General features: G+C 34.6%; 1 protein-coding gene across 1 annotated transcript in view; it reads right to left on the reverse strand.

Moving 5' to 3' along the window:
• The window catches only part of LOC101211680 (rRNA biogenesis protein RRP5), a 37061-nt gene extending 22989 nt beyond the window's left edge, over window positions 1-14072 (reverse strand). Inside the window, exons 1-13 of the mRNA XM_011655620.2 lie at window positions 13748-14072; window positions 13219-13424; window positions 12715-12855; window positions 12437-12610; window positions 12057-12156; window positions 10337-10455; window positions 10052-10174; window positions 5377-5448; window positions 3915-4007; window positions 2388-2501; window positions 2184-2306; window positions 1398-1583; window positions 894-968 (exon numbers count right to left, since the gene is read on the reverse strand). Coding sequence (XP_011653922.2) covers window positions 894-968; window positions 1398-1583; window positions 2184-2306; window positions 2388-2501; window positions 3915-4007; window positions 5377-5448; window positions 10052-10174; window positions 10337-10455; window positions 12057-12156; window positions 12437-12610; window positions 12715-12855; window positions 13219-13424; window positions 13748-13898 — 1677 coding nt within the window. The 5' untranslated portion in view covers window positions 13899-14072. The remainder of the gene's footprint in view (window positions 1-893; window positions 969-1397; window positions 1584-2183; window positions 2307-2387; window positions 2502-3914; window positions 4008-5376; window positions 5449-10051; window positions 10175-10336; window positions 10456-12056; window positions 12157-12436; window positions 12611-12714; window positions 12856-13218; window positions 13425-13747) is intronic.
• Between the last annotated feature and the right edge of the window lie 335 nt (window positions 14073-14407).

Here is a 14407-nt window from a genome sequence, read left to right on the forward strand (position 1 = left end):
AGAATTTGGGAGCTTCTTGAAGTTTTGGGAGAAGGCGCTCTCAAATCAGCCCTTATCTTGTCACTTGTTCTTTGTTCTTTTTTCTTCTTTTAATTGTGTTGTTCGGGGTTTGTCCTTGAGACCATGTAGTATCCTTTTGAATTGTACCTAGTGAATATCAGTTCGGCGAGTGTATATCCATGTTCTTGTCTTGTTGGGTGTTGTTTTCTGAGTGCACTGACAATGATACCTAACAAATTGGTATCAGAGACATTCTTCATCCTGGGGCGAAAGATGACATTGAAAGAAACAGAAGATAAGGTGGAAGCCCATGATCAGGATATTGCAAGTCTGAAGGATATGGTTGTTTCTGAAGTTACCTTGGGCAGATATAAGGATGGAGCACTGGTAAACAGAGGATCCCAGAGGAAGGGGAAGTATACCGAAGCTGAGGATGGTGAACCGTCTTAAGTGATATGGGGGAAGATAGGAGTAAGTATAAGCAACTTGAGATAACCATTTTCAAGGGAGATCATCCAGATTTGAGGCCATAAAGGGCGGAACATTATTTCGATATTCGCGAGTTAACAAAAGAGAAGAAACTCAAGGTGGATGTTTTAGTATTGTATCTTTGTTTGGTTTTTATATTTTTACTCAAGATATGATGATTGGCACTATGGGGTGTCAACCTAGTTGAGATGTCCGGGTGTGCCTCTTGATCCCTCAAGGACTCCCTTGATTAAAACTTCTTTATACTCTGTTTGTATAACTCTCTTGTACCTTGAGTTCATATTAATAAAGAAGTTTTGTCTCCGTTTCAAAAAAAGAAACTCCTGCCAGACTAATAAATAACAAAAAGAACAACTATATTATCTCATTCAAGGACCCATAAAGATTAGATAAGAGGAACATACGAGTGTCTTCTTGTGTGTAACAGTTATTCTCTTGGACTTGCAACCAAGCACACGGAAAATTAATTCAGCTCCAACCTGCATATTGGCATGGGAACAAAATCTGAGTTTCAAAACCAGGAAGCATTTCATGGAATCATAGGACAACAACATCCAGATAGCTTCCTATGTAATACAGAACAGTCTGCCACATTGACTATCAGAGAAAATAACCCACGTTAACACCCTCAATTCTGAAATTTCCATGAGCTATCCTTTTAAAAATAAAAAATTACTGCTATTTGCACCAATTGGATGTCTCCTTGTTATCTCCTTCGGCTTGGGACTTCACTGTAAATTCAAACAATCTCCAAAGCCATTTCTAGCCCTATATAAATATATAACTGAATAACAGATCCGCAGATGATTCCATTTACCCTATACTGATCTTGAAAAGTTATTTTCTCTCTCTCTTTGCCATAGGTAACAAAATTGATTTTATGGAATGGAACAGTGCAAAATAATGACCTTGAACTTTTTTCGAGGTTTAGCAATTTCGAACTCAGACATGTGACTAAGAGGACACAGAGCTTTAAGACCGCCAGGAAATTGCACAATAGCACCAAAATCATCAACAACTATAACTTTAGCACGTATCAACGTCCCGGGCTTCACATCTGAGTAGGAAAACACTGGACCCTCAAAGGCACTGGCCTGTCAACATTTAGAACAAGTTCTATTATTAAATGAACTCATATCAAACAGGAGCATCAATTTGTAATTCAACCAACAGTGAACTAAGCAAAGAAAAAAAAGGAATGAAAGAGGAAGAAATAATAAAATGCCTTAGGGCCTGTTTAGTAAGCAATCTGAAAATAAAATTTTGAAAAAAGGGATTCAAAGAAAACAGAATTGTATTACGTATTTTCATTACATGTTTTTAGATATTTGTTTGGTAGCTGAATTAAATTTCAGCTTAAACAATTCTTCAAAATGTGTTTGAAAATATATGTATAAACGGTAAAACTAATTAAAGTTACTCAATAGTCAATAATAAGTTGAATATAAACTATGACTAATTAATTTATGAACTTATTTTATGTTCAAAATAATTGAGTTTATAACATAAAATAGTATATTTGTTATTATTTTTAATATAATTCTGCACAATTCAAAATTTGGATACATAAAAGAAAGTTGTTTTCAAAATTTGCACGGGTTGGACCACAAAATCTGGAAATCTGACAGCCTAGTGATTAATGAATATCATGTTAGTGATGCTTCATTTTTCATAAAGTTATCAGGGAACACAACCTTCAAAGTGCCAATTGCAAGTCCTTCCAAATGTCTAAAGCCAAGTATACGAACACGAACACGACTCCCCTCTTTAAACTTCTTTCCAATCTTTTTCACAACCTCTTCAGCCATATCCGATACCTGCGATCAACATAAATTATATACTGATTAACTAGAAGGCAATAATAGTTATACACAATAAAACCAACTAAAGAAACTCACACTAACAAATGTTGGAGTTGACTCCGGAGAAGAAGGTACTTCAAGAAGCAAGCCGAAACCTCTATCAACCCTAACAACTTTTGCAGAATCATAGATATCACCAATTCTCACGTGCTACATTGAAAATGAGAAAAAATGAACTCACAAATTTCAGTAGTAAGTAACAAACAGTAAATTTATATGGTCTAAATAATGCACCTATAAGTATAAGGACATATATAAAGAAATATGGAAACGTTTTGCATGGTTCAAGTTATCAACCACCCAATCTTATACACCCAGCGCAAAGTGCACAAGGAGAGTAAAGAATCTTTCGAGACATTGATACCATATGTTTGAATCATGTTAATGATTTTAACAATACTACAGTTACATTATTTATGGCCAAATCAACAGTGAAGGAACAAAATCATAATAAATTGAACTCTGTGAACTCCTCGCAACTGCCAAAACTAACAGCCATATAAACTTGTTGACTAACTCAATTAATCTCCATAGTGTCTATCTGCAAGTTTCTACAATCTGCACGACTCTGAGATAAACCACTTTTATTGAGAAAACATAAGCCAAATATCCTAGTTTTTATAGTTTCTACTATATAATAGGATTTCTATCAAATTAAATCACCAATTGACTCAAAAGTTAAGCTAATAGGTGAAGGAAAATTTAATATTATATCATTTAACCCTCCCTTCACTTGTGGGCTTGAAATATGTAGAGAGCTCAACAAGTGAAAATCAATATTAGAGGGATTTAAACACGGGATCACCTTAACTACTTATTTTGGTACCATGTTAAATCATCAATTAACCCAAAAGCTTAAGCTAATAGGTAAAAGTAAATTTAATATTATACCATCTAATACTTCTTTCTTTTTTTTTGTGAGAAACAAAGAAATAAATATAGAAACAAAACAATATGAATAGAAGGCCTCTAATCCATGTTGATCAACATGCAACAAAGATATACAACAGAAAATTCTTTCGTAGAATGGACACAATTATGTACATAGATATTAAAATATATTAGAATGCTTAGACACTAGTCCATTGAAAATGTTGAGTTTTTATTCTAGAAAATTAAAAGATAAAGAAATTGCGAAGTGAATGAAAAGAGGGATACAAAAGGGAAGTTACAACAACATTTCACCTAACTTGAACATCAAAAGAACAACAATGACAGAAGTTACAAGAGAGTATAACATCAAGAATAAGGGGAAATTTGACAAATAATACATTGAATATGAATTTTTTTATGAGAATACACAACATACATCATGTTTGTTGGATCTTTAAATTCCCTAGATAATAATATCCTAGATTTTAATATGTAAAAACTTGTGAAACAAACAAATATATTAAATGTACGTCTAAAAACTCATGGCAAAACTCTATAAACAAATAGACCCTTAGAAATAAACACCCAATAAGAGGAGGCATTAAGCATAACCAAAATTTTGACATCAGTCAACTTCTAGCTCTCACCAATTCACTTATTGATTTTCCAGACATGTTTATAATAACTTACTGGAGGTGCAGCCTTGTTACGAACAAGATGTGGAATCAATGTCAACCCCACAGCTCTAGTTGAAGGATCAATAAATAATATCCGAGCATTCATCTATACATGAAAAATATATATGTATATACACATTAATATACGAAAAAAATTCAAGAAATAAAACTCAAAGGAAGAACCCTTTTTTAAACAGAAACACAGTTTCATAAATGTAATGGAGGAAATAACTAGTTTCAGCTCGGGAAATAACTAATTAAAGCATACCATCACTTAGAAATGTGCTTCAAACAGCAGCACATAAGAAAAACCATTAATTAAGTGGCAGAGGCAACAATTTAATCATCAAAGAAAGTATACATTGTGGAGAAAACATATTGAACGAACCAAAAGGGGAAAAAATCCTTCTAAGATATTTATGAAGCCTGTGGCGTGTTAGGAGAGAAATGATCATTCTTGGAGAGATTTTTAACATCTTTTTTCATCCAAAATCCCCCTGATTACCAATTATAGTAACAAAATTATACGAAACGTCAAGACTAATGCTCATAGTTAACATCAGGTCAATCAGCCTGACACCAAGACACTGCAACAGGACGTTTTGTATTATTATATTGATCGGATTATATTTTAGAAAGCTGACTCATATAGTTTGACCGCCATCCTGACCATTAGCTTCAGTCAGTAGACTAACTGTTTTATTTTAACCACCTAACCTACAGTAAGCTATCCAAGAACATAATACTATCCAAAATAGTCTTTTTTAGAATCTTTGAAGTGGAGGTTTGTCTTCCTAGTAAGATTGATAGTTGGATGTTGGAAGGGCTCAAAATTAGAGGCTTTAGTCCGAAAGGTCACATCTTGTGGAGTTGTGCTACACGTTGCCTTTTGTGGTGTATTTGGAAAGAAAGAAATAGTAGAATTTTTTAAGATAACTATAATTCTTTTTATTCTTTTTGAACTGTGTTGCAACACACAGCTTCTTGGTGGAGTACGAATTATACCAAAACACATTTGTAACGATAGCCTTTCTATGATTTTCAACAATTGGAAGGCCCTTATTATTTAGTTTCTCTTGGGGAGGGCCCTCTAGTCCCTTACCCTTAGGTTGTTTATCTTTTGTTCTCTGAATATATATATATCTGTTTCTTATCAAAAAAAATACTATCCAAAACCATTCACTAGTTCCCTCCTATTGCTTGAAAACTGGGCTGGCACTTGACAAACAAATGAATTTTTGGTCAGAAGCACCGTGCAATATTTTTCATCCCAATTAGACTTTATAATTTTTATGGAGTTTGAACCAGTAGAAACATGGATGACTCATGACTTGCATACTTTAAAAATTGGTTTCTAGAGAAAATAGATATCCTGTAGTGCCTTCTAATTGTTGTACTGAATCTACAACAACAAATTAGACAAAATCCAAGATATGACACGAATTGGCATCAAGGTAAAGATTAGTGCAATATACCTTCATGTTCTGGTTGTAAAAATCTTTCCAATTTGAAGAATGAAAACTATTTTGCAAGTGAAACATATCAACCTGAAAAAAGAAAAGCAAATGACAACAAAAAAGCATGTCAAACAAAGCAATAAATGGGAACATGCAAAAGAAAAAATTATTAGTCTTTTTTAAGTTCACAATTATAGAATGGGGATTTAACATCCGACTTTAGAAAGACATGGGTGCCTTTACCAATAAACTATACTCGAGTTACCAAATAATGGTTGAATTAGGATCCTAGATGTTTTTCTTTTATTGAAAAGGACACGAGTCTCACTATTATTAATATAAATAAAGAGACAAAGCGATACATGAAAGTTATACAAAGAGCAATAGGGAGAAAGGAGGATCAGCAGGTACATGAAAGTTAGACAAAAAGCAACTAGGTTGACACCCTCTTAACACCCTCATCACATCCAAGGATCCTAAATGTTTTTCGTTCCTTTTCTTGCGTAAGATATCGAGATTTCAAATAGATAAAAGAAGGAATATAAAAGGGCACACAAAAAATAGGCCCCAACAAAAAAGAGTACGATCCTAACTACAGAAAATGACTCCAATCTCAAAGAACAAATCAAGCTCATGGTTAGAAAAAAAGTCTAGTAGCCTTCCTGCCCACAATAAGGCATTGAACCTAGCCACCCCCCAAATTTTTATTTTTTATTTTTTTTTAAAGGAGACCATATTACAAAAGCTCATAGACAAGAGAATTATACAATGAGCATGTAACCATAGATCAGGAGGTGCACCTCGGCATCTCAACTAGGTTCACACTCCCATAGCACCCTCATCATATCCAACCAAGCTAAAACCCATAACAAAGGAGTAATGCCCAAAGGCAAAACAAACACAAAAGAAGTACAAAGAAATACAAATACAAGACTAAAACCGACTAAACATCCTAAATAAAAGGTGACCAAAAACTCACACTGAGACAAACTCGAGATCATTGGAGAAAGAACACCACAAGGAGGCTGAAAAGTGGTGACTCCACTGGGGACTTATGCTAAGAAGCTTGCACTGAAAATATCTCTAGAATCTTCCCAAGCATAATTATAACAATAATACAAAACAGTTGAGAAAAAGCAACAGGAGTTGTAAGGAGTCACCAGCGGCAGAGCAACTGAAGAGGATAAACAGTGACCAAAAACCAAATTCTAATCATAGATCCACAACTTTTATTCAGAGGAAGGAAATAACTCAAAAAAATTCCAACTTGAGTCAACGGCCACTATCCTTGATCAATTATAACCCTTTCTTTCCAGTGTTACCAAAGCCCCAAAGAAATTTGAAATTCACTCACTTCTTTAACCTTCAAACTTACTTGAGACAAAAGATCCAGGAAGCTACTTTCTAACAAACAGCTAAACATCTTCTTTTGCAAGTCATAATGACGGCTAGAAATCGTCTTGCCAAACTTAATTACCTCCAAAAGACCAAGGCTCCACAATGAACTTTGATAAAGAAATAAGTTTCAGTCAAATACACCGTTTCTTGATGATCATATAGACCATATTCAAATGTGATCCAGAAATCTTTTTAAAATGGTTGATAAGCAACAAAAGAGCAATACACTATCACATCCAAGAATAAAACTTTACTTCTTGATACTTGTAGCAAAACCAAAACCAGGGTGAACTTCTTTAATTGCTTCCTAACTACCATTTTTTTTTTTATAAAACTCCTAGCTTCCTTTAATTCCAAAAGGACTTTCAATGCACTATCACATCCAAGACTAATTACAATGCTGGAGAAAAAGTTTAAAGAACTCAAATGAAACATTTGCCACAAGCTTCAATGATTTCATGCAAGTGCTTTTGGATTTCTTCACTAAATTTCTGGAGAGAGGGTTGTTCTTTTTCTAAACCTTCCTCCACAAACAAACCATGGACAACGCTGATTATGTTCTCCAAAATCTCAAGGCTGCTAATCCTCTTCCTCTGCATTAAACACTTCTAATTCCTCACTACTTACACTTGGAACTCATTCAAAATCTGATTCAAGAGCTTCTTGAGCATCAAGACTGCCAGCTTCTTCTGGATTAGCAATCCCATATTGGACCTTGCTTGGAATTCGCTCGCACTCTTGATGAGAGTTCAATGTCCTCGCCTGTTAATACAACCAGTAGCTTGGATTAGAGAGCTGGAAACTTCCAAAAGATCTGGATTTACTTCATTGAACGAAGACTTGAAAGATTGATGAGATTGATGAACCTAGGAATGCTTCTCTTGAGCCTTGGATGAACAAACTGCAAAAGACTCGGAATTGAGAAGAGTCGTCCAAACATTGTTGAAGGAAGTCTTTTTCCTTATAAAATGCTTCAAGAAAAACTTTGAGGGACGAGAGTTCTTTTTAGTTTTATTAACACGAGCAGACAAGGGAGTAGATCATTTTTCTTTGATGACTAACTTGCTTGATACAGTAATTGGAGAAGAAGCAAAGGTGTCAACTTTTGATGAATCAAGAGGAAAGAGACCGTTGGAGATTGGATATAGAGACTCTGACTTGGTGATGTTATTATCAATAGGAAAGATACAGCTATTTTTCTTTTTTTATTATTTTTAGAGTTTGGTGACCTTTGTTCTCCTTTTTTATCTTTTCACATGCAATATTTTCAAAAATAGGAGATGTTGGAGGCTACCTGGGACCCACTAAATTAATATCACAGCTGTCTTCTAACCTTTTTCTCTCTTCTTTAATAGCATCTCTTCATTTTCTGGCTGTTTCAATGCATTAATATCATTGGCCTTTGTGGTGATTAATGACTTGTTGACACTCTTGTTCCTAGAAACAACATTATTATTATCTTTAATGCTGCAAATATGTCACTGCTGGATTCCTTCAAGTGACTTTTCAAACGGAATACAATTAAAAGATGTCTCCTTTGGCGCGAAAACTAAGTCTCTCCTGATTGGTGATTCTAATTTTGAACGTCTTTTGAAATTCTCTGACTTCCGTTTGTTTTCTGCCATCTGATTACTAACGGAACTGCCAATAGCCGGAGCTTGAGAGGAGACTTCCCAGAATCTGACGCTGCTTTGCATTTTGGTGAGTTGATATCGACCTCTGATGAAGATGATTGAACAGCCTTTCAGACAACTTATAAGGGTTCCTTTGCGTGCTTGGGATGGAGTTCACAGGAAGAAGAAATTCAAACTTGGAGCTAAATGAAACTTCCTCAAAACCTTCATCCTTCATAACTTGATTTATTCTGACAATATCTAACAATATCTAATGGATTTGAAAAATCATGAGTAAATAAATTACCTTGTACTTTGCTGGGTGGATTAAAAATAGAAATATCCCCAAAATTCAAAAAAATGTTTCCTCTTCTTTCATCAAAAATCTCAATGGTTGTCGAATTGAAACCACACATTCTCCTTCACTTGAATATTGGCTTCTGATACATTAATGAAGTTGATAGTTTCAACTGCAATATTTTCTAATCCTCCAAAATGAGCTCCAATCACTTCAAAAGTTTTATTACACCAATAATCAAGAGGTAAATTTTTATTGTAATCCACCATCCATAGCCTTTCGAATATATTGGTCTTACATGGATGAGACTGTTCCACTTTTCAAACTTAAAATGAAAGGCACCAAAATATTGTTCATTCGCCTGGACTTTCAATGAACTCCTTCAAACCACGTTCCAATTCAATTAGAGTATTGTGTGCAAATAAAGGGTTGATGATAACTTTGAATCGAAAAAGAGTTCTGATGCTTCATTAATTTTTACCGAACCATCAAATTCGAAAAGTTTTGAAACAACCCAAAGATTATCAAAATCTGCTTTGAAGACTATCAAATTCTTAATCACCCAATATTTGCTTGAGCTATGTGATGCAGTATCGGAGAAGGAGATCTTGGATGTCTCATTCGATTCTGCTTTCTCCGTATAGCTTCCATTCATACTTTTAATTGGCTGCTTCAACAATGGTGTTGAGCTTGGTTTGGGAGGAGAACCAGATTTTGTATTCATGGATGTCCTTGAAGTCTTCCAACATTTTTCCAAAGATTTTCCACCCCTGTTTATCTTCACCAATGGGGATATGAATAAAAGATCTCCCTCCTGTACTACGCCATGCAGTGCATCTCAGAATCCACCCACTTTTGGTTCTGAATTTGGAACTTTCAACCCTTCCACACTCAACTTTTTCTTTCTTATAGAAAGACTCTTCTTCAGATTTCTTATTCAAATCTTTCACCATTTCAATTAACCATCTAAGCTGAAAGATTGATAAAGTCATAGTAATTTCAGCTTCAACATCTTCAATGTGAAAAGCTTCATCTTCATGCCAGATGCAGAAAAAAAAATTGTCGATTTTGCAGCTTTTTACTTCCATCTTTGTGAGTTAAGAATGGTTGCTAGGGAGATGCCAAAGTACTCGGCAACGTCTAGCAGTGTCTACCAGAGAGGCTAATCGGCAATGAAGTTGAAGGGAAGGAGGAGAAGGAGAGAAAGGGAGAGAGAGAGAACTTCCCTAGCCACCCCCAAATTTCATCACCCAATATGTCGATCCCTCTAAAAACTGTATCGTTATTTCTCTCTAAAGGAAGAATCAAAAGAACCTCCTACAACAGGATCCTAAAAGTATCGATATGTTTAAACATGGTAAAAGGTAGATGAATAAGAACTCACAGTTCCATTAAAATAAGTGAGAAAGGATAGCAAGATCCCATTTTCAAGGGTTGATTGTACTCGTGCGCTAACCATCATGCCAGGGATGAGAAGGTCAATTGAAATACCTTTTAGATCCTTCGCCTGTAACATTTATGAATTAAAATCATAAAAATGATGAGCCATAACATTTGATGGAAGGGGAACTCCCCTAGAAAAAGAATACCAGAAAAAAAAAAAAGGAATCATGAAGGACACACGGATATTTTCTTTGAAAATTGAAAACTAAGGACACATGGATATTACCACACTGCTGGACACAATATCTTGATCAGAACTAAAATAAACCACTTTACGAGTTTTATCAATGCTTCTAACAACACATTGAAGAAGTTGTCCAACATGCACTTCATTCTCAGATTGATCTGCAAAATCCAAAACAATGGATTAGAAGCAAAATACAATGACAATTTGTAAAAAGTACCTGTGCTGACTGCAGATAATAGTTAAAAATACATATGAAAAATGCAATACTGAAACTTAAAATATAAAACATAATAGTTATACCTATGTGATAATTTATTGTGAAACTTTCACTATTCACTTTAAAGCTATTACACTTACAATTTTTATCTCAAACTTCTTTTTCTTAAATAGTGGTCAAGATCTGAAACAGAAAGGTAATGCTCTCTCCTCTCTTCTCTTCCTTCCTCGCCCCTCTCCAATTAGTCATTTTCAACGTCTCAACCAAACACTTTCCATCATTTAGTTCATTCTGCTCCTATTCTTAGTTCAAATGGAATTTAGCAGTTGTATTCATAATACAGATTTTTGTAATTGGCATGAAGATAATGGTTTTTTCTTCAATGATACGCCTCATAAGCAGAAGATTTTCCATTTTTATCGTCTTTACAACTTGCTGAGGAGCCTTCTACAGAGGATTATTTTGGCAAAGCTTACATTTTTTTGTTTCAAGGCAAGGTGGATCAGCAGAGTACTCAAACTCAGGAGATGAGTAATTTTGCTATTTCTCTTCACAAAATTTCATCCAAGTTCTCTTCTAACTGAAGTTGGGGGAAATCTCTTCGTTCTCTCCTCAAACAAACTTTGTTATTTGAAGCTAGTGTGATCTTTTGGGACCTTCATTCCGTTGTTGTAATAGTCAGCTAAATCACTTGGATTATCGTCTTGCAATTAAGAATTCTCTGGCTAATGCATTTTAGACGTTATGGATGGGTTGGCTTTCTAATGAGTTCCAAACTCATAAAATGGAAATCAGTCCTTAAATCTTGGTTTGATTAAAGAATAATGGAGAAGGCTGAAAAAGATTTTTTTATCTAAGCTGGAAGTTTTTCATGCCAAAGCTAAAGCTGACACATTATCTTCCCTTGAGCTTGATATCAGTATTGCAAATAGAGAGATTTTGAATCTGTGTACTTCAAAAGAAAGCAACCTGATTAAAAATGTAGGCTTGACTTGTCAAAATCTCCAGATGAAAATGCCAGCTATTTTCTTAGTTTCCAAAAACCTAAAGGATTTAGAAAAGGATGAGCTTGATGACTGAATTGTTTTCCAGCAATGGTGATGTTATCCACGTACCTTTGCTAGTCTTTTTATTTCTTGGATAGGATTTAGCCCTTTTTTGCTGGCTTCCTTGCTTATATTATAACCACTTCTACCTCGTTAACTGGAGAACCCATTTTCTCACACCGGGTACATATTTGTTTCTTTACCACAAAAATTATTATCGTCTTATCATTCACACTCTAGAGAACCTAGAAGATGGCTATGTAATAGGAGCTCACCACACTGTAGATGGTTGGAATCATGAAAGTATGGGATAGAGTTATTAACTTATGTTAGCACCCAAATACGTAATTAAGTATTTTCCATAAAACTATAGGGAGATCAGTATTACTATAATAATGAACAAATCACTTTTGAGGCATCATCTTACCAACAAAATGACTCTTTTTCTTCAAAAAAAAAAAAAATTCACACACACACGCACACAAGGACTTCTTACCAGATTGCTTGGTCTTTGGCAAAAACCCAGTGAAGGAAGTCAAACCAAAATGAAGGATGTAGCCATGATCTTCAATGCTTTTCACATATGATGTCAGAACCTGAAAGAGGGTTCATTTATATGTACCAATAACAAAATCATATTCACGAAAGGATTAAAACCAGAAATTAAATGATTCAATATCATTAATGGATATCATAGAATAGAAAACGAAAAGGATGAGATCTATCCGATATCAATGAACATAATTCCGTTTAGACCATAAGTGATATCTGAAGTACTAAAATACATAACACACGGCATGTAACCAATTGTCATGCTAAAAATTAGAAAATATAAATTCTGCAAAAGCGAGTAAAAGGATCAAAAAATTTACATACCATTCCTTCTTGAAGAAGGTCCAATGTGAAATCTTTGTACAACATAGACAAACGTAACGAAAGCCAGATCTTTCTCTTCCCCGATTCTTTCTTGTCATCATCCACTTTTAACACAACACATGGAACCAGTTGCCCAACATGGAACATGACAGGAAGTAAATCATGCTCTGTATCCTAGTTAGAAAAAGTTTGAATGGCTGAGTATCCAGTCCAACACCATAACATACAATAACATTTTAATGCAATACAACTCTTCAACAAATGTGTGCAAATCCTACCTCAACTTCTTTTTCCAAAATTGGATCAAAAGCTTCAGCAGCCGATACTAATCCACGTAAGCCCCCTGGTAGACTAATAACAAGATCCTTCTTATTAACTTCAGCAACAACTCCCCAAAATTTCATTCTTGGATTTATATTCTGAAAATAAATAATCAAGAATGAACATTAAACATACACCAATGGAGATCAAAATTACTGCTTCGCTGATTGCTCTCATTCATTCGTTCTAAGACTGGCAATATAAGAAAAGAATTTCAAAGTATTATTGAGGTTAACAAACATTCTCCTCTTTGAAGTTTGAACATAAAGAGATAATATCAACTACAAAATGCATATAGACAAAAGTTATTAAAAACTATAAGTTAGTGGTTCTATAATTAAAGGAAAAAACAAATAAGGATAAAAGCAATAATAAACCAAAGTTATCAGCTCACAAATTATAACTTATGATAATCTATGATGTATAAAGACTTCAGTTAACTGAACTGTTACAGGCCATACCTTTAAAGTTATCTTATTTGCATATTTAGGAAGGTTTCCCACCACACCATTGTTCAACAAGGATTCCAAATCATCCCCATTTGACGGATGCTTTCTTCTCTTCTTTCCCCTTTTTGTTGTCATCTTCAGATCATCATTCTGAAACTCCTTATCTCCTTCGGCACGTACTTTTTCCCCTTTGTTTTGGCTCATATAACCTCCTCCCCCTGTAAATGGAAGTAACTTTGTGAGAAACATTTTTACATAAGAAACTTAGTGAAAGACATTAGAAAAGTACTAAACATAAAACCCGTTAAATTTAAGGGCCTAAATATCATTGTGAACAAGTCGCATACTTTGTACTCGTTGGATTTCCTTCAAATTGCATTCGTGGTTGAACATAACCAAATGGACAATTCATATTCATTTTAGTTAACTTCCAAACTCACCATGCTTCCAATAGAACCCCAAAGGCATGACAATGGACATTTCGTATTCACACAAAACAACTTTCTAAAAGACCAAACAAAAGGACAGAGTCGAAGCCCACCTCTAGGAAAATCGGGAACGTCATCTTCAATCTGCAGCGATACAGTTTCGGGTTTCGCTGTTTCACTCGTTTTCTTCTTCGAATTGAATGGCTTTTTGGAATGCTTGTTGAACTTTGAGCCATCCTGTGATTTTCTTGAAGGCGGTGCCATCTGCACAACACAAGAAGAAAGAGGCGGTCGTAGTCAACCGAGAGAAGCGACGGCGTGGCCGACGACACTTTGCCGCTGAAAAGAAGGAGGAGACGGCGTGAAGAAGAAGAGAAGGTGGAGGCAAGGAAGTGAGAGAGCAATCGAAAAATGAAAGGGTTTAGGGGAGGTTTCCTCTTACTTTGTCTTTTTCTTTCTTTCTTTTTTCCTTTACAAACTTATGCTAAGTTTTTTTATTCAAAAATAACAATAAACAAATAAATACTTGCCTAATTCAATTTTAAATTTGGGACATATACTCAAATTATATACAATGTCCCTAAATTTTGTGATTTGTTTCAAACAATTTTCGATGAAAATTATTAGAAGTTTTTGACAACCGACACGTAGTTAAGTTGAGTGGATAAAAAATTCGAACTATCGTTTAAGTACGTCAATAATTTAAGAGATTTACGATATTATTCGTGTTATTCAAATTTCTCTCATAACTTTTTATGTCAACCCTTCTAATT

This window comes from Cucumis sativus, chromosome 4 (genome assembly GCF_000004075.3).
Source record: "Cucumis sativus cultivar 9930 chromosome 4, Cucumber_9930_V3, whole genome shotgun sequence".
Taxonomy (NCBI): Eukaryota; Viridiplantae; Streptophyta; class Magnoliopsida; order Cucurbitales; family Cucurbitaceae; genus Cucumis; species Cucumis sativus.